Below are 27,690 nucleotides of genomic sequence, written 5' to 3' on the forward strand. Positions count from 1 at the left end.
TTAATACATAACATTTTATTAATGTCTTGTTCTTACATGATATTCATCAAGTTACTGTACATATCTGTAACATTTTGAGTCTTGGCATGAGTATTTGGCTGTCCAACTCAGTCGGCTGCTGCAGACTACCTGAAATGTAGAAGAAGAGAAGAAAAGTTCTATATTTGCATCCATTAGTTAATCTATTATCTTAGACTAGGGCTTTCACGTCTAGTGATTTTTACTAGTTGACTAGTTGCATAAATTACTAGTCGACTAGTTGTTACTAGGCCTACCTACCCACAAAAAACAAAAAATTTTTTTTTTAAATAATATTTGTACATTTAAAAACTGTTTACATTGGTGACTATAACTATAATCTAGCTGATTTTGAGGCCTACAAAAACGGGGGGAAAAAACTAGTACCAACAAGGTCAACTAGTGGATTTACTAGTAGTTGAATAGTTGCTTAAAGCCCTAACACACACACACACACACACACACACACACACACACACACACACACACACACACACACACACACACACACACACACACCGTGCTGTACCTCTTATGCCCTATATCCTTTTTGTTCCACAATCCTCCGGAGCTCCTTCAGAATGATGTCCTTGCAGGTCTTCATGTTATTTGCAGACATCTCCACCAGGGACTCCACCTTCTCTCGGGTATAAGGCATGTGGATGAAGGAGTACTCCTCCATCTTCTGCTTAATCTCCTCTGCATCTAGATGGAATTGACCCGAGACAAAATACATTTGTTTCGTTATTTATGTCAACCCATGGAGTCCCTATTTTGGAGTCTTACAGATCACTTCCCTCTCAGTCTTACGTATGTAAACAAGTCTTAGTACTTTTTCTGGTTTTATTCTCTGTATTATCTCTGTATTGACCTGTACTTTCCTTGAATTGTACCCATTCTGCAAACTGTTAATAATATTTTCAATCAATCAATCAGTGTCCATGAACTAAAAGCATGGACAGCCTAATTGCTACACAAGAAAGACAAAAGCCAAACATGATGAATGTTTGCCTTCGATGTGAACGTATCACACCTCTGCAATTATTTCTGTTGAAGAGAGGCATGTAGATGATGGTGGGTTCGTATTGTTCTCCCTGGAAAACATAGCAGTTGTTGGGCCAGTCCTTCTGCTCCAGGATCCTGTCGTCTATCTCTGGGAAAGGTTTGTTCACCTTGGCTGCGTAGTCTCTGGCATTAGTCAGGCTCTGGCGGGACAGTGGGGACAGTGGAACAATGTTCATTCACTCACACACAAAAAAACTCAGCTTCCCATCATCATGCACCTGTGCAGTGTGAAGATCAACAGCGCCACTTTGTCACCTGTTGGTATCCTAAACATACAGACATACAGACAGACATAGGGAGGGACAGACATAGCTGGGCATTGGAGTGGCTGCACCCTATGGGCACTTGCACCACTCAAAGAAAATGAGGTGGAGAACTGGAGGTGTTGAGTGCCACCTCAAGTCTGTTGATCACTGGAGTCTGCCAGCTGCTCATGGATAATTGGTTCCCTTCATGGATTGGCCAGGTCTGATGAACCCTGCTAGCATTGGCTGAGACCATGAGCCAAATTCCAATACCCAAAATCTCGGCCACTCGTTCACTCACACTCAGTCACTCCAGCATGGCAAATTATGGTTGACCTGCTGAAATATGTGACAATCGTGTAGACAATCTCGAGTCATAATGTTAGAGTCCTATGTAAATTGTTGCCGTTTGTTCATTAGCAGAGTTCAACCTATACTAGTGGTATTTGGTATTAGTTTGGGTCGTGTGGCAGTTCACCCTGCCACTGATGATATATTGAACGACCTGTATTAAATTCTGAGTATTTATTTCTAATCTAACGGGAAGGTCGGTCGGGACACAAATGGGTTAAAGTTTGAATTATTATTTATTGTGTATGTTGCAGAGAATTATATTATTTTGGGCTATGTATATTGGGTGATGCTTGATTGTTAATTGCTTGTTGTCTCCATGGTAGGGAGCAACTATCAGCTGTGGGGTGTGGGGAACATATCAACAGTATGAGGGTATGTTTAGAGTACCCTGCTTTCTCATTGTTTATATGATATGGTTAATTGATTGAATAATAAAAGTGCAGATTTTCTGTGTTTCTGCTGTATGCTGAGCGATACGAGTAATTAGCATAATGAATCACTAAAAATGGAAATAACTATAATTCTGTTAAAAAATATATTATAAAATCAAGAAATGAATCTATCATAAATACACATTTGTCATTTTGCCCTCATCGGAGCCCTGTGAGCCTGGTTTCCAGCATAATTTGCTGCGTTACATGATTTGTTTTGTCACTTTGCGACTCGCGAGACAGCATTTCCGGGGGTCCCCAGCCAAAAACGTTGAGAACCCCTGTGCTAGCTTATGGCTGTGACTTGTGCTCAGTCGCTCTGCTAAACACCGTTTCTCCACAGGACTCCACAGGACTGCTGTCATGGCTGCCGTGGTTCCATGCCTTTACACGCTTACCACTGTGGCTGTAATTCATTCTAGGGGTGAGTTCTACAAAGCAGAAATTCCCATTATAGTCTATTTATAGAATGTCGCTCCATTGACTTCAATGTGTTTTGGGTCACCAAAGTATACTTTGCTTTGCCTAAAACATCACCATGATGTTGGAAGTTATTCCACCGGCATGCAGTGGATTCTAATTTGTGATACATTTATCTTTAAAAAAAATGCTAAATACTAAATGCTAATTATTCAATTTCTGACAAAACGGTGACTCGTAGCACTCGTCATACAGCAAAAAAGGATTCAGCACATAGAAATCAAAATTGAGTACAATTATTTACTAGAATAATAGCCAATTTCGAGTTTTTAGTGATTCATTATGCTAATTACTCAATGACTCGTATCACTCAGAATATGGCAGAAATGGATTCAGCACAAAAATCATATGGAAACAACACATGAAGTACTTTTCTGCAAGAATGCCTACAGGCTTCAGGCTTTTGGCATTTGGGGACTAGTCTATCACTGTCCTCTCACCCAAACCAAACCATTTGGGGATTAGTCTATCACTGTCCTCTCACCCAAACCAAACCATTTGGGGACTAGTCTATCACTGTCCTCTCACCCAAACCAAACCATTTGGGGACTAGTCTATCACTGTCCTCTCACCCAAACCAAACCATTTGGGGAGTAGTCTATCACTGTCCTCTCACCCAAACCAAACCATTTGATTTGTGCCATAACCATTAGAATACTTTTGTTTAGATCTGTTGATTAGATTCCTTTGTGTAATTGTAACATTTTTGTAAAGCTTTAATTTCCACACGCACAACCTTATTACCAACTTAGATTAGAGGTGAATTGTGGATATGCTCGTAATGATGACATTATGTTGGGCAAATATTGAATAATGAGCAAGGATAGACTGAGTATAGTCTCTCAGTCTCAAACTGTTCCACAATCGTTAATGCTACAGAGAGTCTTATTTACTTATTTACACCTATTTAAGTGAATGCTAAACAAAAAAAGAAAGAAAGAAAAAGAAAAAAGAAATGGAGGTCAACTCACATTTCTTCTGCATATTTTCAGCGCTTCTGATGTACAGGCTGATAGTGGAAGCATTTTAAAAGCCACATCCCAAACCAAAAGCAGTTTCATCCACTTCTTTGTTGTGAACCCAAACTGATCTCATTCTGTATTCTCTCACACTCCTCACCTTGAAGGCTTCAACTTGGCTGTAGTCCATAGCAATGATGAGGTCAATGTCTCTCTTGTCTCCCAGGAACGGAGGGTAAGGCATTTGAAGAGTTGTCCCAGCATCTATCAGCTGGATGTGCTTGTTTTTCCTGACACAGCGTGGCGCCGAATAATCTGCCCAGCAACACAAATCATAAAGTGGCATTATTCCGAGGATCCAAGTAAATCCAAGTAAACTGAAGTTATGAAAATTAACCATAGGGAAAAAGTATGATTACATCATGTTAATACAATAGCCCAAAATGGTTTTGGGGCGATTGTGTTAACAATGATGTAATCATGCAGTCACTAATATTATAGTGGCAGGATTATCAAACTCACCTGTGTACAGGAGGTTTGCAGTTGTTCCCCACTCCCATCGGCCAATCACAGGGAAGAGTTTTTTGACTGACCAATTGACTGGAGGAAAAAAAATAATATATAGCCTATATATTTATATAAAAAATGAAAAATGACTATAAAATGTTTCTCCTTTTATGACACGTTGCACTGTCATGCTTATCATCACTGTAAGGCAGGGGTTCTCAACGTTTTTGGCCGGGGACCCCCGGAAATGCTTTGGCAATGTCTCGGGACCCCCGCCCCGCCCCCTCCCAACCCCCAATATAAATTGACTGCTACAATAACCTTAAACCATTTTGGGCGGGAACCCCTTTTGGTGTTTTAAGCATTGTTATAATTTAGCTATTGAAAAATAGCAGATCTACAAGCTCATGGCACGCTACGAGCTTGTAGGTCTGCTATTTTTGAAAAATCGTGAAAATAAAATAAATGTTATTTATTTTTTATTTTTTTCTGAAAATAATTTGGGGACCCCCTAAAATAATTTGGCGACCCCCCGAGGGGTCGCGACCCACGGGTTGAGAACCCCTGCTGTAAGGGTTAGTATTAGCTGGACACTGTGACAGACACTGACCAAAGTCTTTGAGTGGTCCCGTCTCCAGGCTCTGGCTCCACTCTTCCATGGGTTTGATTATTGCTGCGCTCCAACTATCAAACTGTTCCTTCCTCTGTTCTGGGCTCCTCTTCTGAAACTCAAGCCACGCTACGGGCTTTGCATTCATGGTCTCTGGAAGACATTCATTAACCACTTTCAACCTGGTGTCCTTGATTTGGGCAAGTCATTATACGCAAAGAAATATGCTATTGATTTATTTATAATAGCGTCATAGGCACACCATTTTAAAATAGATCTGCACGCACATGTTGTGAGCTACTGTATCATGGTGGAAAGTAACTAACTACATTCATGAAGTACTAATAAGTACTTTGAGGTATTTGTATCTTTACCTGAGTATATCCAATCTCCAATACTCCACTACATCTCAGATCCAAATATTGTACCTTTGCTCCATTCATTTTATTTGACAGCTTTTCTTTGCAAGCTTTAGATTTTTTTAAAGATATTTGGTGGATAAGTGGTTAACTTCCTGTTGTTTTGTCCATTTTAACCCGGACTGGATCCGTGGATCCGGATCCAAGATCTTAAATTACAATCAACAGGAAGTTAACATTTGTATTAAAAACAATAAAACCACATGAGTTTTGGTGATGCTCTATATTGTCTGAATCAACTTTGTTTGTGTTTGTTTATGTAATAAAAGAGTGACTTTGAGAGCTGTTTCAGCATACAATGTAAGTCAATGAGGAGAATATTTTTGAATGATCAATTTATAATCACTGGAGAAATTCTTTTTTGATTTCTTGTCCACATTTGGAGTTACATCATGGCAAGGTAACTATACAACCCAAACCTCTACCAAAGTGGTCTTACTCTTTAAAGGTATATTCAGTGATTTGACTTAATTCAAATATCACTTATTTTTTCTTTTTTTCTGGATAATCCTCCCTACTATAGAGTGTGCTGACCATACAAGGAGTTCCTCCCTGTCCCCAGTGAGCCCCTGGGGTCAAAAAACCCTAGTTTCAGTTTTGGTGGCGGGTGGCAAAACCGTCATCCAATCAGGATGAGAGGGGCCTTCCTCCAATCATGATCGAGTCGGGGCGGGCCTTGGTGCACATGCTGTTGGCCTGTTGCACTTCCCCCCACTGTAGAGCGTGCATGTGCACATTTTGTTACCGGGGCGGACTGGGTGGTTTTCCAAATCACCCAAATCACTGAATGCTCCTTTAAGTAAAATATTTACCACTGGTACCACCATCAGTACCTTTGAATGCTTCCTCCATGCTGTCCAGTTGGGATCGAACAGTGGGATCATCCATCGTCTCGTTTCTGCGTCTCATAATGACTGACAGTTTAGCTATAGTGTGTTGTATATACATGTACATATTGGCGGCATCCCACGCGTTGTCTACCCGCTTTGGTCCTGAAATTTGAAAAATACAAATACTCATGAACAAGCAACATGCGGTAGATTTGATTGATTGATTGATTGATTGATGTATTAACAGTTTGCAGAATTACAGTACATTTCAAGTACAACTCAATACAAAAACTGTTAACAGTGAGTGGACGACACCATAAAGCATTACACTTGTTTACAATAGGGCCCACCATTTTCAATTCACCAAAACATTTAGAGACGTACGAATATACACAACTATATAGTCAAAAGGAAATCATCATAGGAGGTAAAAAGGGAAAAGAAACATATACAGTGAGGGGGAACAGGGGTGGGTGGGGGATTCAGAATTTACGGGGGCCAGTTTCGAATTGCAGCCGTCCGTAGGTGCCCTTTGAGAGCAGTTTTGAAGGAGTCAAGGGATTCGCATGTCTTAATGACTGTTGGTAGGGCGTTCCACATTTTGGTGGCATAGGAGCGAAGAGACGCCCAAATACTATAAGCAACAAACAAACGTGTGTGTGTGTGTGTGTGTGTGTGTGTGTGTGTGTGTGTGTGTGTGTGTGTGTGTGTGTGTGTGTGTGTGTGTGTGTGTGTGTGTGTGTGTGTGTGTGTGTGTGTGTGTGTGTGTGTGTGTGTGTGTGTGTGTGTGTGTAATTGAGCATATATGAAGCATAGTTTGGCGTCAGGGCTCTGGCTCTGTCTCTATTCATTCCCTGTAGCATGAACACTTCAGTTCAGTTATGAGCAAAATTGCAGGAAATATATTAAGACCCCCAGGGAGATCTACAGACAGATAATATAAATATATTAAGACCCCCAGGGAGATCTACAGACAGATAATATAAATATATTAAGACCCCCAGGGAGATCTACAGACAGATAATATAAATATATTAAGACCCCCAGGGAGATCTACACAGATAATATAAATATATTAAGACCCCCAGGGAGATCTACAGACAGATAATATAAATATATTAAGACCCCCAGGGAAATCTACAGACAGATAATATAAATATATCAAGACCCCCAGGGAGATCTACAGACAGATAATATAAATATATTAAGACCCCCAGGGAGATCTACAGACAGATAATATAAATATATCAAGACCCCCAGGGAGATCTACAGACAGATAATATAAATATATTAAGACCCCCAGGGAGATCTACAGACAGATAATATAAATATATTAAGACCCCCAGGGAGATCTACAAACAGAGCCTACAGGTGGAAGGATGCTGCATGGGGAGGCGGGGGTGTTTTCAACATTTCATCAGGGCAGCAGGTTAGCACTAGCAGCAAACCGCAAACCAGCAAAGACAAGGAGCAGCGATGCACAACAGCACAGCCTCCTGGCCAGGAATGAGAAGCCAGGAATGAGCAGGTAGGCTGCAGAGAAGTTGAAATAGCCGCTCTGATCAGACGTAGGCCCTTTTTGAAACGCCACTCGCCCTACACACTTCCACTTGGTTTGAGCATAGATATATAAATAATAGAGACGGCACGCCTCCAGTGCCGTCTCTATTATTCATTTATCTATGCTCAAACCAAGTGGAAGTGTGTAGGGCGAGTGGCAAGGAGCTAGTTTCAAAAAGGGGGAAAGAGTGCATGTGACTAGTACTGACTACTCACCTGATCAGGTAGGTGTGCTGCCTTGAGTTATCTGACTGAACTAGCTGAAGGCTGCGCAACGTTAGTAGCAGATTTTATAGTAGCAGCAGCAGCAGAAGTAGTAGGCCTACTAGTAATGGTATAGCAGTAGTAGTAATAATAGTAGCAGTAGTAATAGTAGCAGTAGTAGCAGAAATTGTAGCAGTAGTAGTAATACTTATAGTTCTAGAAGTAGTAGGCCTACTAGTAATGGTAGCAGTAGTAGTAATAATAGTCGCAGTAGTAATAGTAGCAGTAGTAGCAGAAATTGTAGCGGTAGTAGTAATAGTTGTAGAAGTAGTAATAGTAGCAGTAGTAGCAGAAATTGTAGCAGTAGTAGTAATAGTTATAGTTGTAGAAGTAGTACCATTCATCCAGAGAAGGGCCAGGTCCATCAAGTTGTCTTCATCAGTCAATGTCCGGCCCACTGCATCTACACACACACGCACGCACGCACGCACGCATGCACGCACACACACACACACACACACGTAGCCTAGCGTTTAATCATATAGTGTACCAACTGTATACTGAGATGCACATGCTGTTTATTATGTTTAAACAACAGGAGAGAAGAGAGGACATGTTGCCAAACTTACCTTTAAATTCATCTGGCATAACACTGGGGAAACTTTGTTCATCACCCAAGGCACTACTCATCATAGCTGCTCGAGACACCGCACGCACGCAGAACAGAAGGGCAAGACAGAGACACAGTATAAGATAAATGATATACATACAGTACAGTCATATCCTCAGTGTTCATTTATCGGGTCTTCTAACTGGAGCCACAGATGTGAAGTCAGGTGTAATTTGTATATACTGAGAATAAGAGCTGAGTCCCTGATCAACTAGGGCTAATATGATCATTGTAATGGGCTATATGCCCACACGCCATTTTGGAAAGAACTTGGGCCCCTTCCTTACTTCCTTCACAGGTGTTACATGTTGTTACTTATGAAGGCTCTGTTCCATTCTGGTCAAACAGAGTCAGGGTGCTGCTATTGTGCATGTTTGCTCACTGGAAACACTGCTACCCCAGTGGGTCTCAAAGTGTCCTTGAGTGGGTTCCAAATGGCCCCGTACGGGTGTGTAACTCTTGAGAGTGTACAAATGGAACCAAATGGACCTGTAAGGGTCCATTCGGTTCCATTTGTTCCTTGATTTTTATTTTTATTTTGTTTTTTGAGAACCACTGTACACTAAATGGAACAGATCCTTAATTAGTATCATTGGTAACACATGTGAAGGAAGTAGGGAAGTGGCTTGGAAGTCCGGAAGTAGGAAGAGTTATGCTTTGTGCATATATACAGCCCATTCTTTGTGCTGACAGATTTGCAACACCGTTGTGAATATAGCAGAAGGTACAGTAGGTGATTGTAGGCAGGTACCACACTTTGTAGACTACATCTTGGTTTTATTATTTTGGAAATTGCCCACTTGTCACCTATTGAATGCCTGTCCACACACATAAGGATGTCCCGTTTCTTTTGTGATCTTTTCTGAATTATTTTCCTCTTCTTTCCCCTTCAAGTTGTTTTTATTTATTAGGACAGGGCGTCCCAATCTGTTTATTTTGTTAAATGTATCCATTTACTGTAAAGCCTGATTGCATCTCTGGGTGGTGACTGGTTGATGAGTGGGGCCAATGGGGCCATCTGTTGTTCTCTGTCCACATTAGCCACACCTACAGTATAACCTGTGACGTCTCATCCAGAGCAGCTTACTACCGTACTGTATGAGGTGAGCAGAGAAGGTATAAACTACAGGGAGTTTCAGTGTGCATCAGGAGGACACATGATGACTGCAGCAAATATTGAATAGGTGACCTTTCTGTTGGGACAGTCACTTTAAATGCCTTATGTAGGCTGGAGCAGTCACCACAAGCCTGGGTTCACAGGTTCACACTCGTAAACGGTGCTGTGCAACGATACACAAGTGGAGATAGAGGTACAGTGTGTGCGCGTGTGTGTCATGGTCAGTGCTTTTCATTGTGGTCTGCTGTGTGTGGTATGGCCGTGCTGATTAAAAAGACCGTGGCTCAGCGAGATGCCACTGGGCTCAAGCAGACAATGGCTCTCTGGTTGATGTGTGTGCAGGTCAGTGGTTGGTGGAAATGTATGGGACTGATGTGTGTGTAAGGGGGTTTTGTGTTTTTGGTGTTGCTTTTTGCTGGGCGTGTGTGTGTGTGTGTGTGCGTGTGCGTGTGCGTGTGCGTGTGCGTGTGTGTGTGTGTGTGTGTGTGTGTGTGTGTGTGTGTGTGTGTGTTTCAGAAAAGTGTCAAATGTTTTGACTGCCATTCAATTCAAGGCAATATTCAACTGCCAATAACTAAAGAATGGAACATCGTGGTAACACAACATTTGGTGTTTACAATACATAATCATAGAACAAGTATTCTATGGTTCTTGAAAGGTTAGTAAAAACAGACTGTAATAGAGAAACTCTAGCAGTAAGTAAATGAAGAAGCAGGGAGTGTGTTTTAGGAAGCGTATATCTTTTCTACGTCTGAGCATAGACATGGTAACGCCCCGCCTGCCTCTGATTGGCCTACCGACACTGCCGGCCTTACCAGAGTTTCCTCCGAGGTGGAAGATACATGCTGGATAGTTTATAAATAAATAAATAATACAAGTACGATATAATACAAGAGAATGACAGCTTGGCACGCGCGACAGTAACTTTTATTTTTGTAGAAGAGGCAAACTAATATTGTTTATGCTGTTGGTCTGTTTATTTGTATACTGTACATGTGTAAACTTGAAACATTATTGTACTGTAAAAAGGTCTCTTTTCCCTTGATCTTTATCTTTTTTAGTATAACAGTATTAGTTTACTATAATTAGATTAATACCTTGATCTTTATCTTTTTTAGTATAATAGTATTAGTTTACTATAATTAGATTATTACACGATAATCAACACTAACACTTTATTCAATCAAAGCAAACGGCACAAACAATATTAGTTTGCCTCTTCTACAAAAATTAAAGTTACAAGTTACTGTCGCGTGTTGCCATTCTCTTGTACTTGTATTATTTCCCACCACGGAGTACCCTTGCATCTCGGAGGACAGACAAGACGGGCAGTGTCGGTAGGCCAATCAGAGGCAGGCGGGGCGTTACCATGTCTATGCTCGGACGTAGAATAGATATACGCTTTTAGGAACTCTTCTTTTTTAAGCAAGAGGTTATGTCTATTTGGATGTCCTTGGCATGGAAACATTTGGGATCCCCTGCCTTAAGCCCTAACCACACCAAAGGGTCACCATGCAACTCCTTGGGTCCAAACGGTTGCAAGGAGTTAACGCTAAAACCGTCTTGACCCTTTGGTGTGGTTTGGGCCATTGAATTCCATGCGTTGAATCACTAGGGTCAACGTGGGTCAACGTGGGTCAACGTGCAACAAGACATCACACCGCAGGGACAACGCTTGACCCTTGACCTTTTGGTGCGGTTAGGGCTTTAGAGAGCAGAGCAGCCACGAGCGTAGTACCCTGAGCCTCCAGTCGGAGCGCTGTTCCTCTGCTACTGGACCACGTTGTTTGAATGCCTACCTTGTAACTGGACCATGTCTATCTCTGACTCTGGGTTGTCCTCGTGAGACATTGTCCTCCTACAGCCCAGAAGAGATGTGTTGAAGAACAGACCTAACTCTGTGTATCCAGACTCATGGGGGGTGACCTCAAACCATGTCCCTGAGAGAGAGAGAGAGAGAGAGATGCATTCAAAAGTTAATTTGAATTTCTATGTGCATATAATGTACACATATGCATATATAGCTGTGTGTGTGTGTGTGTGTGTGTGTGTGTGTGTGTGTGTGTGTGTGTGTGTGTGTGTGTGTGTGTGTGTGTGTGTGTGTGTGTGTGTGTGTGTGTGTGTGCGTGCGTGCGTGCATGTGCGCGTGTGTGTGTGTGTGTGTGCACGTACCTTTGAAACCCAAAGGGCCAGCCTGCTTGCAGTTTTTGTTTATTGCGTTGTATACAGGGTAGGGATTGAGAGCGGGTCTTTCTGCCTCCTTTGAAAGGTGCCGCAGATCCATCTAAAAGGTTGTGGAATGCTTTAAATATTTCTTAATTACAGAGATAACACGTTAATAATATTGTATGCTGTGCATACACAGTACATACATAGCCTATACATAGCGTACATAGCCTATATACATTCTGTACATACATACATAGATATATAGATACAGTACACATACATACTGTACGTATACGTACATACATACATACATACGCACGCACGCACGCACGCACGCACGCACGCACGCACGCACGCACGCACACACGCACACACACACACACATACATGGCTACATACATACATACATACATACATACATACATACATACATACATACATACATACATACATACATACATACATACATACATACATACATACATACATACATACATGTTTTTGGATGGTAGCAGAGGTCATGACTGCCCAGAGATCTGAGAGAGAGAAGTCTTCCGCCTGGCTCCTCTTTGCCAGCCAGGACATTTCTAGCCAGGACTCTTCTAGCCCCACGGGAGGACCCCACAGACTGGACACTGCACTGGACATGTTCTTACTCCACATGGGATCACTGTACAGAGACGCCATGGACCTTGGAGACAGACAGACAGACAGGCAGACAGGCAGGCAGGCAGGCAGGCAGGCAGGCAGGCAGGCAGGCAGGCAGGCGGACAGGGGGAGAGGGGGAGAGGGACAAAAACATAATGTTATAGATCTTACAGAACATCATCAGGGAGAATCTAAATCCCTACATTATATGGTGTCACTCGCCGGACATTTGTTATATAAAGTTAGAGTTACGGTAGAAAGCGCACCGGATTTAAAGTGCAGGTGTGCTGAATAAATTCCTGAGTCAGGTTGTGTGTGTTGTTACTAATTCATTTCAGCGTCTGGAGTTGAGTTTACACCACGAGGATAATGTACACCTCAAGATTATTAAGCGTGTTTCCGTCAGTTTATTAGTGCATGCGTTCTAGTCTCACCAGGTTGATCCAGACACTCCACCCAGGTAGAGCATTGTGTCCAACAAGCCGTCTGTCTGCATCTGACTGAGGGAACCCATCAGAGACACTGATGCTCTCTCACCACCCCCTGACCCCAACAGAGCTACACGAGGGACAGACTCCTAGACAGACAGACAGACAGACAGAGACACAGACACAGACAGACAGACAGACAGACAGACAGACAGACAGACAGACAGACAGACAGCGAAACAGAGACACACGCGCAGACAAAGACAGAGACAGAAAGAGGGAGAGAGACAGAGATATATACTGTAACAACATATATCGTTCTTTTATCGATGATGACTATAAACCAGTGGTTCCCAAAGTGGGGTCCGGGGACCTTCAGGGAGTTCCAGGGGGTCCACAGCTAAATGATAGTTGGGAACCAAATGGACCCTCATGGGTCTGTAACTCTGAGAGTGTACAAATGGAACCAAATGGACCCTAATGGGTCCATTTGGTTCCATGTGTACACTCTCAGAGTTAAATTAACATTGATTTTACAATATAAATTGGGGGTCCCAGAGATAGAAATGCCATTAAATGGGGGTCCGTAGACTAATGCATGTCAAACTGGGGGTCCTTGAAATTAAACGGTTTGGGAATCACTGCTAGAGCCGTAAAAATCTTCTCTCATGGGGGTCCTTGGAATATATTTTCAAATGGGGGCCCGTGGGCTAATTAGTGTCAATTTAGGGGTCCTTGACATGAAAACGTTTGGGAACCACTGATGTAAACTATTCAGTGTATTTACTACTGTACCAGTGTATTGATTACTACTGTACCAGTGTATTGATTACTACTGTACCAGTGTATTGATTACTACTGTACCAGTGTATTGATTACTACTGTACCAGTGCACTACAGCCGATCTTCAGGTTGCTGAGAGCCTCCCGGACAATCTTTTCTCTCTCCACAATATACTGCTGTTCTCCAGCAGACAGAGTCCGAGAGCGCCGCACCTGTTTCTGTAATACACACGCAACATCTGTAGATTATACTACTATACTACTATACTATACTAGACTATCCATCTTTCTATATCACATTTTAACCACTTAAACCATTTAGTCTCAGTAAAACTGACTTGAGTGACTTGAGTCAGTCCTACAATTACATTGCATCTAAATCTTCAAAATAATTATTACTGAATAGCCTACTTCATATTCAACTTCAACTTTGCCTTTGTTGTCATATCACAAAAGAGAATGTTATGGTACTTTGATATTTAGGTGGTAAAATATAAAACGGGTCAAATATAGTGTTCCTCAGGCTATAAACAATTTGCAAAATATCAAATTTACAAAAAAAATATTTGTGGGTGCAACATAAGTGCGGGTGAAAACTGTAAGTGACTGAAAGTGCAGCTGGTAAGAATCCATGGCTGCTTTTGCATGAGAATCCTTCACTCTTGTGTGTCTCACCTTGCGAGTGGCTGCTGGTGGCTGGTGGCTGGTGGCTGGTGGCTGCTGGTCTCTTATTAATAAGAGACCAGCATCAATAAGATCTCTTATTGATCTTATTGATCTGATATTGGTCTTCTCCACTGGTGTTGTGTGAGAGCTCAAAGACGTCCCGTCAATCTTCACAGCAAGCGTTGAATCCTCTTTCATTTCAGAAGCCACAGGAAGTGTTGCATTCTCTTCCATTTCAGAACCCATGAGTAAGCCTGCCTCTGGATCTGGAATGAAGTCTAGCGTCCCCTCTATGGGCTCCGTCTTTTCTCCCAGAACTCCTGTCATCAGAAGACAGAGAATCGCCAACCCGATCACCGTGCTGCTACGTCTGCAATGCATTGTTATGGATGATGGTGGAACAACTCGGAGAAGTTGGCAGTTAATTATTCTAAGAAAAACAGCAGACCAATTGTGTGGCTTATACTGACAGAGTTTAACTTGGTTACTTTATTTCATCCTGACAGCTCCTTCAGTGCTCGCAGAATAACATCTTGTTTTATACCCAACACCAGTAGTTAATAATAACAATGACGTGAAATAGATACATGAAGTAGATATGTGATATGTCAGAGACAGAGTGTAGTTGGTACAGTACGTCTTTCCTCAGTATGTGTGATATAATTTGTTGATGATATTAGTTATCTCTACACTGCTAAGTACGGTTATACAGTGTGCATTTGGGAATGCAATCATATCCTAATGAGTCTGACACTGAAGTTATCTGCAAGTATGGTCAAAGCACTGTAGCAGTGCCTGGAATCAATCTGGCAAGTTAAGTCACTCTCCAGATGTCTCTTGGGAACATATTAATAATTATAATTGTATTTCTGCCAAAGGTCACAGCTAGTGCATGCATGGGGTCAATCACCTTAACTGAGTGCTATTCTGCACTTTAAAATCCTAATTAGTGCTAATTGAACTCTGAAGCCTCATTCACACGTATCAAACAAAATCAAGCAAATGTTTTTTTTTTTTAGGCCACCACAATGCTTTTCCAATGGGATTCACATGCGGTTTGACCAAACGTTTGTGTTTGATTGCTGGTGGTTTGATACGCGTGAATGAGGCCTGACTGTGTAAAAGTGGTCCCAAATGGGACCACCTGTAAGGCCAATTCGAGCACCTATATGTAACCTCACGATTTTGGAGTGCATGAAGTGCCAGGATGTCTGTCCTGACTAGTCACACTGACTGAGAAGGGACTTTTGAATCTTAGGTAATCCCATTGAGCAACATCATGTGCTCACTGCTCAATGATGATGTTTCCAACAGGATGTTGCCATTACTCAAACATACAGTGTGGTTGGTTGATATACGCAGCATATTGAATTACTGAATTATTTTAGAATACAGAGGTTTGATTGATGATTGAGTGATTGATTGGTTGCCGTGTCGGTTATATTGTGTAACTATCAAATCAAATGATTGTTACATAAGGGGAAGGCAAACAAGCCGCCCTCTTCAAATGTCAGCGAACTGGTCCACCCACAACTCATGGTGCATGGGGATGTGGGACAAATGTGAGAAAAGGAGAGTCTGTGTGTGTGTCTGCGTGTGTGTGTGTGCGTGTGCACGTGCGCGCGCGTGTGTGTGTGTGTGTGCCCATGCATGCTCGCACATGTGATTGTGTACCTGACTTCAGTGTACCTGTATGGGTGTGGCCAAAAACGGATAAAACATCCGTTATGTGTCAGGTATTTAAAGCTGTTTGCTGCTGGCTGAGGTTCATTCTATCACAGTCCTAACCTGAAGGGCTCGGCAGTCTGACTGGAAACCTGCTTTCTACATCTGGTATGTATTTGGAGTTTCTTCAGTGGCCCGCAGATGGTAAAAATCATCCATTTGTTCCATGGTGTGGGTTTACTCCAGTGTGTGTGTGTGTGTGTGTGTGTGTGTGTGTGTGTGTGTGTGTGTGTGTGTGTGTGTGTGTGTGTGTGTGTGTGTGTGTGTGTGTGTGTGTGTGTGTGTGTGTGTGTGTGTGTGTGTGTGTGTGTGTGTGTGTGTGTGTACTGCGTGTGCGTGTGTGCTTGCGTGCATTCCATATTATAATAGGATTGCCACATGTAAGAAGATCGGACCCTTTTCGATAATGATGGAGAACACATTCGAGTGTGTGTGCTCGTGCATGCGTGTGCGTGCAGACCACAACCACAAAGCTTTGCCCCCAAAGACTAGGAACTTCATTCATTCAACAGAGGAAGTGCAGAGAGAAAGAGGAATTGGGGGCACAGTCGTTGAACGGACAGCGAGAGGACTTAACTTCCCCACAGTCAGCCGTCCATCACTGTGACCTGCTGCTCTAAGCTGTTGCATCATGCGGTGCAGAAGGATGTGCCAGGACGTTGTTTTCATGTTTCTTTGTGTCATTTTGTTGACAGAGTCCTCGGAGCAGACGGCAGACAGCATGACAACAACAGACCCCAAGGTGAGGCCCAGAGGTGGAAAGTTTACTTAAGTACTGTACTTAAAAATACACCTTTGAGGTATTTGTACTTTACTTGAGTATTTCCATTTTTCAATATTTTTACTTCTACTCCACTACTCCACTCGGATCCAAATATTGTACATTTACTCCACTGCATTTATTTGAAAACTTTAGTCACTATAGTTACTTTGTAGATTTGGATTATTATTACAAAACATACATTAACCACTTCAGCCTATACATTTTGTCCATTATAAAATAGCCACAATGCTATTTTCAAAATATTTTTATACATTCGAACTTGTGAAATGGGACATTCTGCATAATGAGTACTTTTACTTTTGGTATTTTAAGTACATTTTGATACCATTACTTTTGTACTTTCACAAGTACATTTTAAGTTCCGGACTTTCTACATTGCAGTATTGTTTGGTTTGACTGCTCAGACAAAGACGCGCTGAAACAACAGAGCTTCTTAATACGGCACAGTTGAGAAGCAGGAGTTAAACTATTAATCTGGTGTCAAGAGGTCAGATGTAGAGTTGCTGGCCGGCTCCATATATGCAGATCTAGTATGTCAAACCATGTATGGCTATCCAGGGTTTGATGAGGTCAGTGTTGTGATGGAGATGGCCACCCCAGTTAGGGCCCAGGTAGGGCCGGGCCTTAATTTTCGGCCCTGTTGAGAACTCTTTTTTGCCGGAACTGGTGACTGGCGTGACCATATATGGAGATGTGATGTCACGATGCGTGACTATATGGAGGCGTGGGTGACTAGACGTGATGTCACGATACGTGACCATATGGAGGCGTGGGCGTGACACGTTGACGGTAAATGCAACTTTTCATAGTAAATGCAACAATTTGCTTCATGGCAAAGAAGCGAATATAGAGAGCATTCCGTCCGTGGTAAAACGTAATGGTCACTATTTAGCATCAGGCAGAGCAAGATACTTGATAAATGCAACACATTGAACTGATTTGTCTGAGGGAGTGGATTCTACACACTTTGTGTTATTTGTATTTCATGGACCTTGGAAGGTCCAGTTAAATAGGGATCATGTAAACGCACGCATCCACGCATCCACGCACGCACGCACGCACGCACGCACGCACGCACGCACGCACGCACGCACGCACAGATGAGCAGATGGATGTGAAGTGTTTATCAGAGGAGGAAAGTAGAAACACCACCAACCCTTATCCTGTCTACAGTGCTATAGAAAAATACTGCTTCTCTCAAGGACTTACGAACAACACACACACACACACACACACACACACACACACACACACACACACACACACACACATACACACACACACACACACACACACACACACACACACACACACACACACACTGCAATTTTGAAATGCTGTTATATCTTGGCTGATAAAAGGTTTCGTGAGGGACATGGTGCAATTACGTCATTACACTGATCTAAAAGAACAGAACTGGCTGTTTTCCTGGTCGTATCAAATAGTGATTACATGCTGTTGTTGTGTCTATTCAGCAGTACATCCGTCAGTCCCAGGATCTGTGTTCTGGAGAGCAGCAGTATGTCCAGGACAGGAAGCATGTCGTACTGGAGGCCTTCAACAGACTGGGCATCAACTGTACACTGGTACTGTAGTGTGTTACCCTTTCATGTCAAGGAACCCCAAATTGATGTGTATTTGGCCGCGGACCCCCATCTGAAAAGGTTTTGTGCCAGGCACCCCCAGAAGAGAACATTTGTCATTTGTTTGTCTTTTTTTGTGTTTTGTTTTTTAAATGTGTCCAAAAAAAAACAATGAACAACTTAAAAAACTTTGAAAAGAAAAAGAAGGCTGATCTACAAGCTCACAGCTCAAAGTGACAGCACTGTGAGCTTATATAAGATTGGCTGTTTTTGAATACCCTAAGTCTAACATATATGGTTACAGTATACAAAATGTACAGTGCTCTATATCTCTCTATCTTCCCGCGTGTGTGTGCCACTGCGGCTGCCACGTGCCACCCTCTCTCTGACTTAACTCTGTCTGTCTGTCTGTCTGTCTGTCTGTCTGTCTGTCTGTCTGTCTGTCTGTCTGTCTGTCTGTCTGTCTGTCTGTCTGTCTGTCTGTCTGTCTGTCTGTCTGTCTGTCTGTCTGTCTGTCTGTCTGTCTGTCTGTCTGTCTGTCTGTCTGTCTGTCTGTCTGTCCAGGAGTGTGTTCCTCATGTAGCTCTGTTGGCATCAGGGGGAGGCCAGAGGGCAGCGGTGTCTCTGCTGGGTTCGGTCAGTCAGATGGCGGCAGAAGACCTGCTGGACACTGTGCTCTACCTGGGGGGAGTGTCTGGATCTACATGGTGATTAGTTTCACACACACACACACACACACGCGCGCACGCACGCACGCACGCATGCACGCATGCATGCACGCATGCACACACACGCACACACACTCATACGTAGTGGATCACAAAAACTTCTCAGAGAGGTCTTTGTGAATTCTCTCGCGCGGGGAAAGTAATAGAGGGTATGCGCATGCATAAAGTGAATGGCAGATCGAGTGGCAAATCGAGTGGCAAAGTGAGTGACAAAGTCAATTTAATTTTGTTTAAAGGTGTAGTGAAATGAAAAATAAGTTTTTCACACTTTTAGACCATATCCGTGGTCATCATATGGGCATACCTAACAATGGATGCCAAAAAAATGGGCAAATTCACATTTTTGTGTGTTTTTATATAAAAAGTCCATAAAAATATATTTTCTATTACTTCCTGAAAACGAAAACGTGCTGCGTGATGACGTGTCGAGGCCCACATCGATAAAAGCCAATAAAAATGAAGCTCACCCGTTTAATTCCCCATATCTCCGCATCCGTCCAAACAGGCAAACACAGCTGCTACTAATTACAGAAATCCTCCGTTTTTATTCCCATTCAAGATAACATCCAGAGAGTGTATTACTTGGTTTCAACTTAATCATCACGCTAAAATATGTATCTGAAAACATTATAGGGTAGAAATAAGCCACATAACAGTAAACTGGTACAGCTGGCCGTCTATCTGATTTGTAAACAAACACAGCACACCATGCGCTGGTATAGCATAGCTACCGTCCCTAGCTACCGTCCCATCGCCTGAAGGGATGCGATGCTCTGATTGGTTCAGAAATTTCATAGCGGTGTTTCAACTTGAAACCGTCTGAAACTTCAAAATAAAATGTCCACCATTTCCGTTGCACTACGCCTTTTAAAGTCATTTAATGCAATCAAATAGGACTTTTCTGTTTGGATGTATGGGCTGTCATTAAAGCCAGAAAGTAGTTTTTTGCCACTCAGTAGGTGTTCCCGCATAACTTCCAGGTATGATGATGATGTCACGCGCATACCCTCTATAGTGTTTGTTCAGTAACAGGAGTCTCATATGTCTCTCCAGCTCTTCATTACAGCATGTTCAGGTCGGGATACCAATTTTATCCAATCAGGATAGAGAGCTCAGTCAGGAACTCAGGATACAGATGAAATTGGAAGTGATGACACAATGAGTAGGCAAAATTGGTCAAAATTCCAGGTGACCTATACCTGGAAATGTATTTTCTGTTTATTATATATTATATTAGGCTCAAGAGCTGGAGATACAGAGGCCCCTGTGACTGAACAAACACACTAATGATTACTATCAGAATATAGTGCTTCAAACTGTACTGTACCAGATGAATGATTTTCAATGAAAGATTAATTCATTGAATTCCCTGTCAACCAAATGTCTCTGTCACCCCTCCCCTCCCAGGTCCATGGCGTCTCTGTACAGTGATCCCATGTGGAGTAGGGACACTATGGCAACAGTGGCTGGTATGCAGGGTTCCGGAGTGGAGTTGGCAGAGGTTGTGTCCTGGCTGGAAAAGAGGGCCAAGGAAGAGCACTTCTCTCTCACTGATATCTGGGCGGTTATTACCGCTGCTGGCATCATGAAACAGGTACTGTAGCCTATATAACCCCATAGCATCCATGTTGTGGTTGTCCTAACGTTTGGGCGAAAATATGTAAAGTGTATAGACCCCTTGGGGTCCCCGGGCAATGAAGTATACTGTAGGCCTTATAAGTGGGTAACCAGCTCAGTGGCTTGTGGTTAGAGTGTCTGCCCTGAGACTGGGAGGTTGGGGTTCAATCCCTGGCCGGGTCATACCAAGGACTCTAAAAATGGGACCCAGTGCCTCCCTGCTTGACACTCAGCATCAAGGGTTGGATTGGGGGTAAGTCCCTGCGACATACTAGCGTCATGTCCAGGGGGTGTACTTGTACATCAAGCTGCCTCACGCTTCAGAAACAGGAGATAGGCTCCTGCCCTATATGGGCCTCATGGCTCGGCAAGGCTACTTATAAGTGGGTACATTTGGAATCTATATACATTCCACATGAATGAGGAATCCTGCATGTTGACATGTTTCATTGTGTTGAGCAGATGGATGTGAGGTGTTTATCAGAGGAGGCCAGTAGAAATGCCACCAACCCTTATCCTGTCTACAGCGCTATAGAAAAATACTGCTTCTCTCAAGGACTTACGAACGGTACACACACACACACACACACGGACAGAAGTGAGTTTCTCTCCCATGAGAAAATGTCTTTCTTATGTCATTGTAGTCCTTCATCCTCACACATTCTCCCTCCCTCCCTCCATGTCTGTCTCCCTCCCTCCATGTCTGTCTCCCTCCCTCCATGTCTGTCTGTCTGTCTGTCTGTCTGTCTGTCTGTCTGTCTGTCTGTCCGTCTGTCAGGATCATGGTTTGAGTGGACTCCTCATGAGGCTGGTTTCACAGAGCTGGGTCTCTTTGTTGAAACGTCTCACCTGGGCAGCAACTTCCAGGCTGGGGAGCTGATGCAGAGGAAGCCTGAGATGGACATGGTCAAACTACAAGGTGTGTGTGTGTGTGCGTGTGCGTGTGCGTGTGCGTGTGCGTGTGCGTGTGCGTGTGCGCGGGGTGGGGGGGGGGGGGGGGGGGGGGTATTACTACTGAACATGTGTGTGTGATTTTCAGTGCACAGTGTCTTCGGCCATTTAGTAAAGGTGTGTGTGTGTGTGTGTGTGTGTGTGTGTGTGTGTGTGTGTGTGTGTGTGTGTGTGTGTGTGTGTGTGTGTGTGTGTGTGTGTGTGTGTGTGTGTGTGTGTGTGTGTGTGTGTGTGTGTGTGTGTGTGTGTGTGTGTGCGTGCATGCGTTCATTTTGTTCAGGCATTCTGGGTTCTGCAGTGGCCGATGAGGCTGTGCTCAAAGGCCTGCTCCCTCCATGGATGACTGGTAATAATAAAACACAATCAATCAATGAATTCAAAAGGTTTATATTAATGTTAAAATGTTATTACCGATTGCCATGAGTGTTAACTAAATGTAAAAATGGAATTAACACTCATATCTCCGCCATGAGGTTTGCATTTCCAACAGCATATTTACAGTAAATGAAAACAATTAAATCGTTTTAGCACCTTCCTCTCTGTGCCTGTTGCTTGGCAGTGAACAGGAACTGTACGGAGAGCAACCTGTTCTTCAGCAATATAAATACAAAGTTCAGCGTGTTCTCTCTGTGTGTGTGTGTGTGTGTGTGTGTGTGTGTGTGTGTGTGTGTGTGTGTGTGTGTGTGTGTGTGTGTGTGTGTGTGTGTGTGTGTGTGTGTGTGTGTGTGTGTGTGTGTGTGTGTGTGTGTGCGTGTGTGGGTGTGTGTGCACACTTTCAGCCCTTGGAAATGATGATGACAGTATTGCACGCGACTACATGCGTGTGTATCATATTGTGGACAAACTAGTGGCCCTGATGAGGAACCGAATGCAAGATCCTGTTATTCTCACTAACCTGGATGACCTGCAGGAAGCACTGCAAGGTACTGATGAGAAGATAAGATAAACTAAAACTATAACATTAATGACTAATACATTTTTACCTCACACTGAAAATGCATTCCTAAAGAGCTATAATGGGAGACCCCTATTACTGAACAAACCACTATAGTGGAAAAACAGATCTGAGCACTCAAAAAAGGTCAAAATGAGGAGAGGGTGGATACAATCGAGGTACTTTATTTAGAAAAGTTAAAGATGGAGTGCCATGATTTTTTTCCACCCTAAAACATGTTCATCAGGTCATATTGTTATATAAGGAGGAAGAAGTTTTTCAAAAAAGTGTACAGTATTTGTTGTTTATGTGAACACACTCACCAGTTCATTAAGTATCCCTGTTTTGCCTGGTGGGTGGTGATGGGTGGTGATCCACCTGAACTTACAGCCGCACCCACAGCTGTAGTTGTATGATAAAGGGGGAGGGGTTAGGGGAGGGGCTGATAATGTGATGTCACTATATTACTGTTTTTTTCATTGGCACGTTTGACTGTCAAGGGTTCAGCCTCCAGGAAGAAACCCTAAGTACAAAGGGAATACATCATTGCACATAAAAACGACTCCAGGGTGTCTAATGAAGTACTGTCACCTCATAGACACATGAAAAACTGGAGAAAAAAAAATTGTGGCACTCCATCTTTAAAAACAGCCAACATGTTTGGACTCACAGGTATATGCCCTGATGACCACTATAGTGGTTATAATATAGAGCTATTTAAAACTAATAAAATAAAATAAAATAAATAAAACTGCACCTTTAGCGAGAGGACAAGAGAAGAGTCCTTTAAATCCATCTGTACTTCTCTCAAATCAGTCAGCTTTGAGTTAACTCTGAATATTATTTGCATAATTTTATACCGTATCGTTACAGTACATTTCAGACTAAAGCAGGCGCTGCACATCAAAGTCAGAGTGTAGCAGCCTAATGCTTAATTTATACACGGACACGCAGCAAAGTGTAAATCAGTCTTTAGTTTAACTTATAAATGACCACAGGATCTCCATTTAAACCAACACTTCTCTGATCGCTCTCTCCTTCCAGCCAAGGTTAACTATAATGAGTCAGAACTGCTGAAGTCAATGAGTCCAGAGGAGAAGAAAGAGCTGTTCCAGAATCGCACTGTAGAGCTAATCAGAATCTTAGAGGTGTGGTGCCAAGGCTTGCCAGACGGACCATTCAAAATGTATGGTCAGTATGCCATGATTGATTGATTTGAATTGACGGATAGATTCATAGACTTATTGATTGATACATGTATAAATCCTTCTATGCAATTTGATTTGCTTGATATGTTTTTTCTTTTTCTATAGTCTCTTGGCTGATCAAACATGTTATTCCTCTGATTGTGAAATGGGAGTGGGGAACTGTCGGCAACTACCTCTACCAGCACCCAGGTGAGACTGAAGAAACGGCTCTGCCGGTGCGTGTGCGTGTGCGTGTAAATGAGAGAGGCTTGGGATACGAGAGAGCGTGATACGAGGGAATGGACTTTGGGGTGCTTCTACGATTGGATGTGTCTACGATGTAGTGTGAATACGCTGTCGGACTGTAGGCTATATGTGACCAGATTTGATCGAAGGACTGCCATTGGATTTTCTTCATTTTTGTTTTTATCATGTCATATGAAAGCAGGGAATCATAGCTTCAAATTGACATATTGGTTGTGCAGTTTGACCCACTAGTTTTTGAGATATGGCTTATAGAGTAATGTCTTGCAGAGATACAGCAATCTGAGAATTTGGTCTTCAAAGATGCAGTTCCACGGTCAGTGGCATTTGGGGGCGCTGTTTCCTCTTCATTGCTAAAATTTCAGACCTGCGCTAACATTACATGAATAATAATATAGCTTCAGATCATTTTAGACAGAAAAATAAAAAAGGAAAAATAAAATAGTTTTTCAGCTGTCCTGAGCAGTTGCCACCCCCGCGATGGCAGTCTCGCGTGGGGTCACATATGCTTTGACCCTGTTTGCTGTATAGTATTATCATGTAAATAAATCTACCCTTAAGCTATGATCAAAGAGACTGGTCTGGGTCCTTCTTCTGGTGAAGATACATTCCCTGGTCAATTTACACTTGGCCTCTACAGGAGTTACTATGGGTTTGTATAGGATTAGGAAGGGGGTGTGTCTGACAAAATGAATATAAAATATCTAAATACTGAATCAAGCAACTTTTATACTGTCTGGGGTGCACACAAAAGCCAGAGTAGACGTTAAAATGGCCCCAAACACGTTTGAAAGTGAAATATCCCTTAAAGTTGTATTTATGGGAACTAATGCTCTTGTTAAAACAGGGCTTTCTACTCTCGTAGTAGTCTAGGTATAGTCTAATTGTCTCCACCAGGCCGAAGGCATGGGGAGAGAGTATGTTTTGCACTCCGTCCGTGTGTGTGTGTGTCCGTCCGTCCGTGTCTGTGTCCGTCCGTCCTTCCTTCCGTCCGTCTGTGTACAGCTAATCTCCGGCACCGTTAACCCGGTCGATGCCAAACTTTGCACACACACTCCCTGGATGGCAACGATGAACCTCTGCCCCGCATTTTCCAGAACGGCCTGTTATAGCGCCACCATGAGGCAGCTTTTCACATTTTTACCTAAAACTGCACCGATCTGCGTGAAACGTTGCATGCACACTCCCTAGAGGCCCAGGACAAACCTTTGACCTGCAATTTCCGCATCTGCCTTTTATAGCGCCACCAGGAGGCCGACTTTTGTAAAACACATTTTTTTACATTACTCCTCCAGATTCTGTCCAAAAATCTCACAAATCGTTACACAGTATCTCTATGGTCATGTGCTCAAGTTGGATCTGTCCGATATTTCATATTCCATCCTAATTGGCTATAATTGGCTTTCACAGTTTGCAAGATTGCCCCGTTTTGAACAATAGCCTCAAATCATGAACGCAGCATGCAATTTACGTGAAATCTTTCACACATTTTCTTACTAGGCTGAGGAATATATCCCACCCTTTTCACATTGGCCTGTTATAGCGCCACCAACAGGTTGATTTTTGCAAAACACATTTTTGGAACAAAATGCCTCAAATCATCCAATTTCCATCAAAGGCAAACATGTTTATATTACTCCTAAACATTTTGCCAAACATCTCACACAGTCCTATCCTCCTGGTGGAGACCTGTGCCCAGAAGGGCACTTCTTCTAGTTATATACTGTAGGACTCAAGTGATTCACGTAAAGTGAGATTCTTCTTCTCTTTCTGGAACAGATCCTGCAGTTCCATCGTGTCTTCATTCTAAAGAGAGAATCAACCTGATGGACGCTGGACTGCTGGTCAACGTGGGTTACCCCCCTTTCCTGGGAGACAAGAGAGACATAGACCTCATCATAGCACCAGAGTACAGTGCTGGGGACATCTTTGAGGTACTGTGTGTGTGTGTGTGTGTGTGTGTGTGTGTGTGTGTGTGTGTGTGTGTGTGTGTGTGTGTGTGTGTGTGTGTGTGTGTGTGTACCCAAGGTTAACGTCAGATCAACTCACAGCCCCTCTACCTTCCCCAGACCCTGACCCTGGCGAGAGACTATGCACACAAGGTGAACAAACCTTTCCCAGAGATAGATGACAAGATCCTGGATGAGAAAGATTGGCCCAAAGACTGCTATGTTTTCCAGGGAGAACAAAACCAACCCACCATCATCTACATGCCTCTCTTCAACAGAAAGAACTGTAAAGGTCTGTTAGACAAGGTTATTCGGAACACCTACTCTTTCTATGAAATAGTAAACTGACCATGTGAGAGAGAGAAGAGCATTGATTCCGTATTGATCCCACCATTTGAATTCACCTCACACACAATGTGAAGATACAACGCTGGATTTTGTATTCAAAATGGAGACCTTTGCACGCACGCACGCACGCACGCACGCACGCACGCACGCACGCACGCACGCACGCACGCACGCACGCACGCACGCACGCACGCACGCACGCACGCACGCACGCACGCACGCACGCACACACACACACACACACACACACACACACACACACACACACACACACACACACACACACACACACACAAACTGTAGAGGATACTGTACGTTAAAAAATATAATCCATCAGCCAGACTCCTAATTTTTCTTCTAGATGCAGAAGAGGTCAAGGCCAGGATGGAGGAGTTCTCCACATTCCAGAAAGGTTTCAATCAAGGGGAGATGGAGTTCCTGATGGAGACAGCTGGAACCAACATGAAGAACAACAAGGACACTATCCTGACGGAGCTCAAAAGGGCTGTTCAACGAAGACAGGATAAGACGTAGGACTGACTGCGTGCGCACGTGTGCGTGTGCGTGTGTGTGTGTGTGTGTGTGTGTGTGTGTGTGTGTGTGTGTGTGTGTGTGTGTGTGTGTGTGTGTGTGTGTGTGTGTGAAGAGAATTCATGAATGAATTAATGAATGACAAGTAGGCACTTAGAAACTAAAGTCATTGTTCTCTCTATTCTTTTCTCTAGAAACTCTTAGGAACTCTAGTCGTTGAAGACACCATTACCTGCAATCATTCTCTCTACAGACAGCCACACTGAATTGACTGCAACATCACTGCACTGGAGCTCTGTCTTCACTGAATATATTTACATTGAGTCTGCAAAACTAACCATAGTGTGGAGCTTAAAATGCAAACCAAATTATAAATACTTTTATTATGACAATGACATTTAAAAAATAATGGGTTTGGTTTGAGTCAGTGGCTAGATTGTGGGGGTGTTTTTAACCTTTGTCTTCAGTTTGCATTCTATTCATTTGAGAGAGTTATGTATGGACTTAACCACTTAAACTGTACTTGACTTCCCCAATTAGCCGATCTACAGGCGCTGTGAGCTTATAGATCTGCTATTGTTTGCACAATGTTTGCTCCAGAATAAGGACACTAGGACTAGGGTTCAATTAACTCGTCTTAGTGTCTTGCTTGATGTTGGTGAACTTTAGCTGAACATTTTGTGTAAGGCCAGGTAAAGCATGTTCATTAATGTAATTTTTAGAGGCTAAATAGAGATTTAAAAGCATAAAAATACAGAAATAAAACATCATAAATTAGTATACTGTATGTACCTTGAATGTGGAAAAGTCAGATCAACAGTTGTACAGTGCAATAATGTACAACAAAAAAAACACTTCAAACATGGACCCAACAACATGGTTGTGATTGACTTATTTGGAATATGAAATAAAGCACTGTGAAAACCA

At 42.8% G+C, this 27,690-nt stretch overlaps 2 protein-coding genes across 5 annotated transcripts; one reads left to right on the forward strand and one right to left on the reverse strand.

Moving 5' to 3' along the window:
• Window positions 1-14,656, reverse strand: LOC306936943 (cytosolic phospholipase A2 gamma-like). The gene is made up of 15 exons (XM_079520604.1): window positions 14,172-14,656; window positions 13,602-13,715; window positions 12,721-12,863; window positions 12,134-12,329; window positions 11,642-11,753; window positions 11,269-11,409; window positions 8,312-8,377; window positions 8,080-8,145; window positions 5,922-6,080; window positions 4,670-4,822; window positions 4,075-4,152; window positions 3,713-3,867; window positions 1,052-1,223; window positions 548-723; window positions 1-129 (listed from the first exon to the last, which is right to left on the reverse strand). Exons 1-14 carry the CDS (start codon window positions 14,541-14,543, stop codon window positions 551-553), a joined length of 2,100 nt encoding a protein of 699 aa, XP_079376730.1. The 5' UTR covers window positions 14,544-14,656; the 3' UTR covers window positions 1-129; window positions 548-550.
• Window positions 9,471-27,690, forward strand: LOC306936944 (cytosolic phospholipase A2 gamma-like). Of its 4 annotated transcripts, none has more exons than XM_079520607.1 (15): window positions 9,471-9,662; window positions 16,583-16,629; window positions 18,147-18,257; window positions 18,819-18,961; window positions 20,390-20,576; window positions 21,062-21,167; window positions 21,378-21,518; window positions 21,831-21,896; window positions 22,330-22,473; window positions 23,529-23,675; window positions 23,798-23,881; window positions 25,715-25,869; window positions 26,005-26,176; window positions 26,594-26,762; window positions 26,958-27,690. In XM_079520607.1, the coding sequence occupies exons 2-15, from the start codon at window positions 16,609-16,611 to the stop codon at window positions 26,965-26,967; spliced, it is 1,656 nt and encodes a 551-aa protein (XP_079376733.1). In that variant the 5' UTR covers window positions 9,471-9,662; window positions 16,583-16,608; the 3' UTR covers window positions 26,968-27,690. The 4 variants fall into 4 exon arrangements, with proteins under 4 accessions (XP_079376733.1, XP_079376734.1, XP_079376731.1 ...); XM_079520608.1 differs by lacking the exon at window positions 9,471-9,662 and adding an exon at window positions 15,939-15,995; XM_079520605.1 differs by lacking the exon at window positions 9,471-9,662 and having other exon boundaries at window positions 16,260-16,629.

Source organism: Electrona antarctica (genome assembly GCF_951216825.1).
Source record: "Electrona antarctica genome assembly, chromosome: 14".
Lineage (NCBI taxonomy): Eukaryota > Metazoa > Chordata > Actinopteri > Myctophiformes > Myctophidae > Electrona > Electrona antarctica.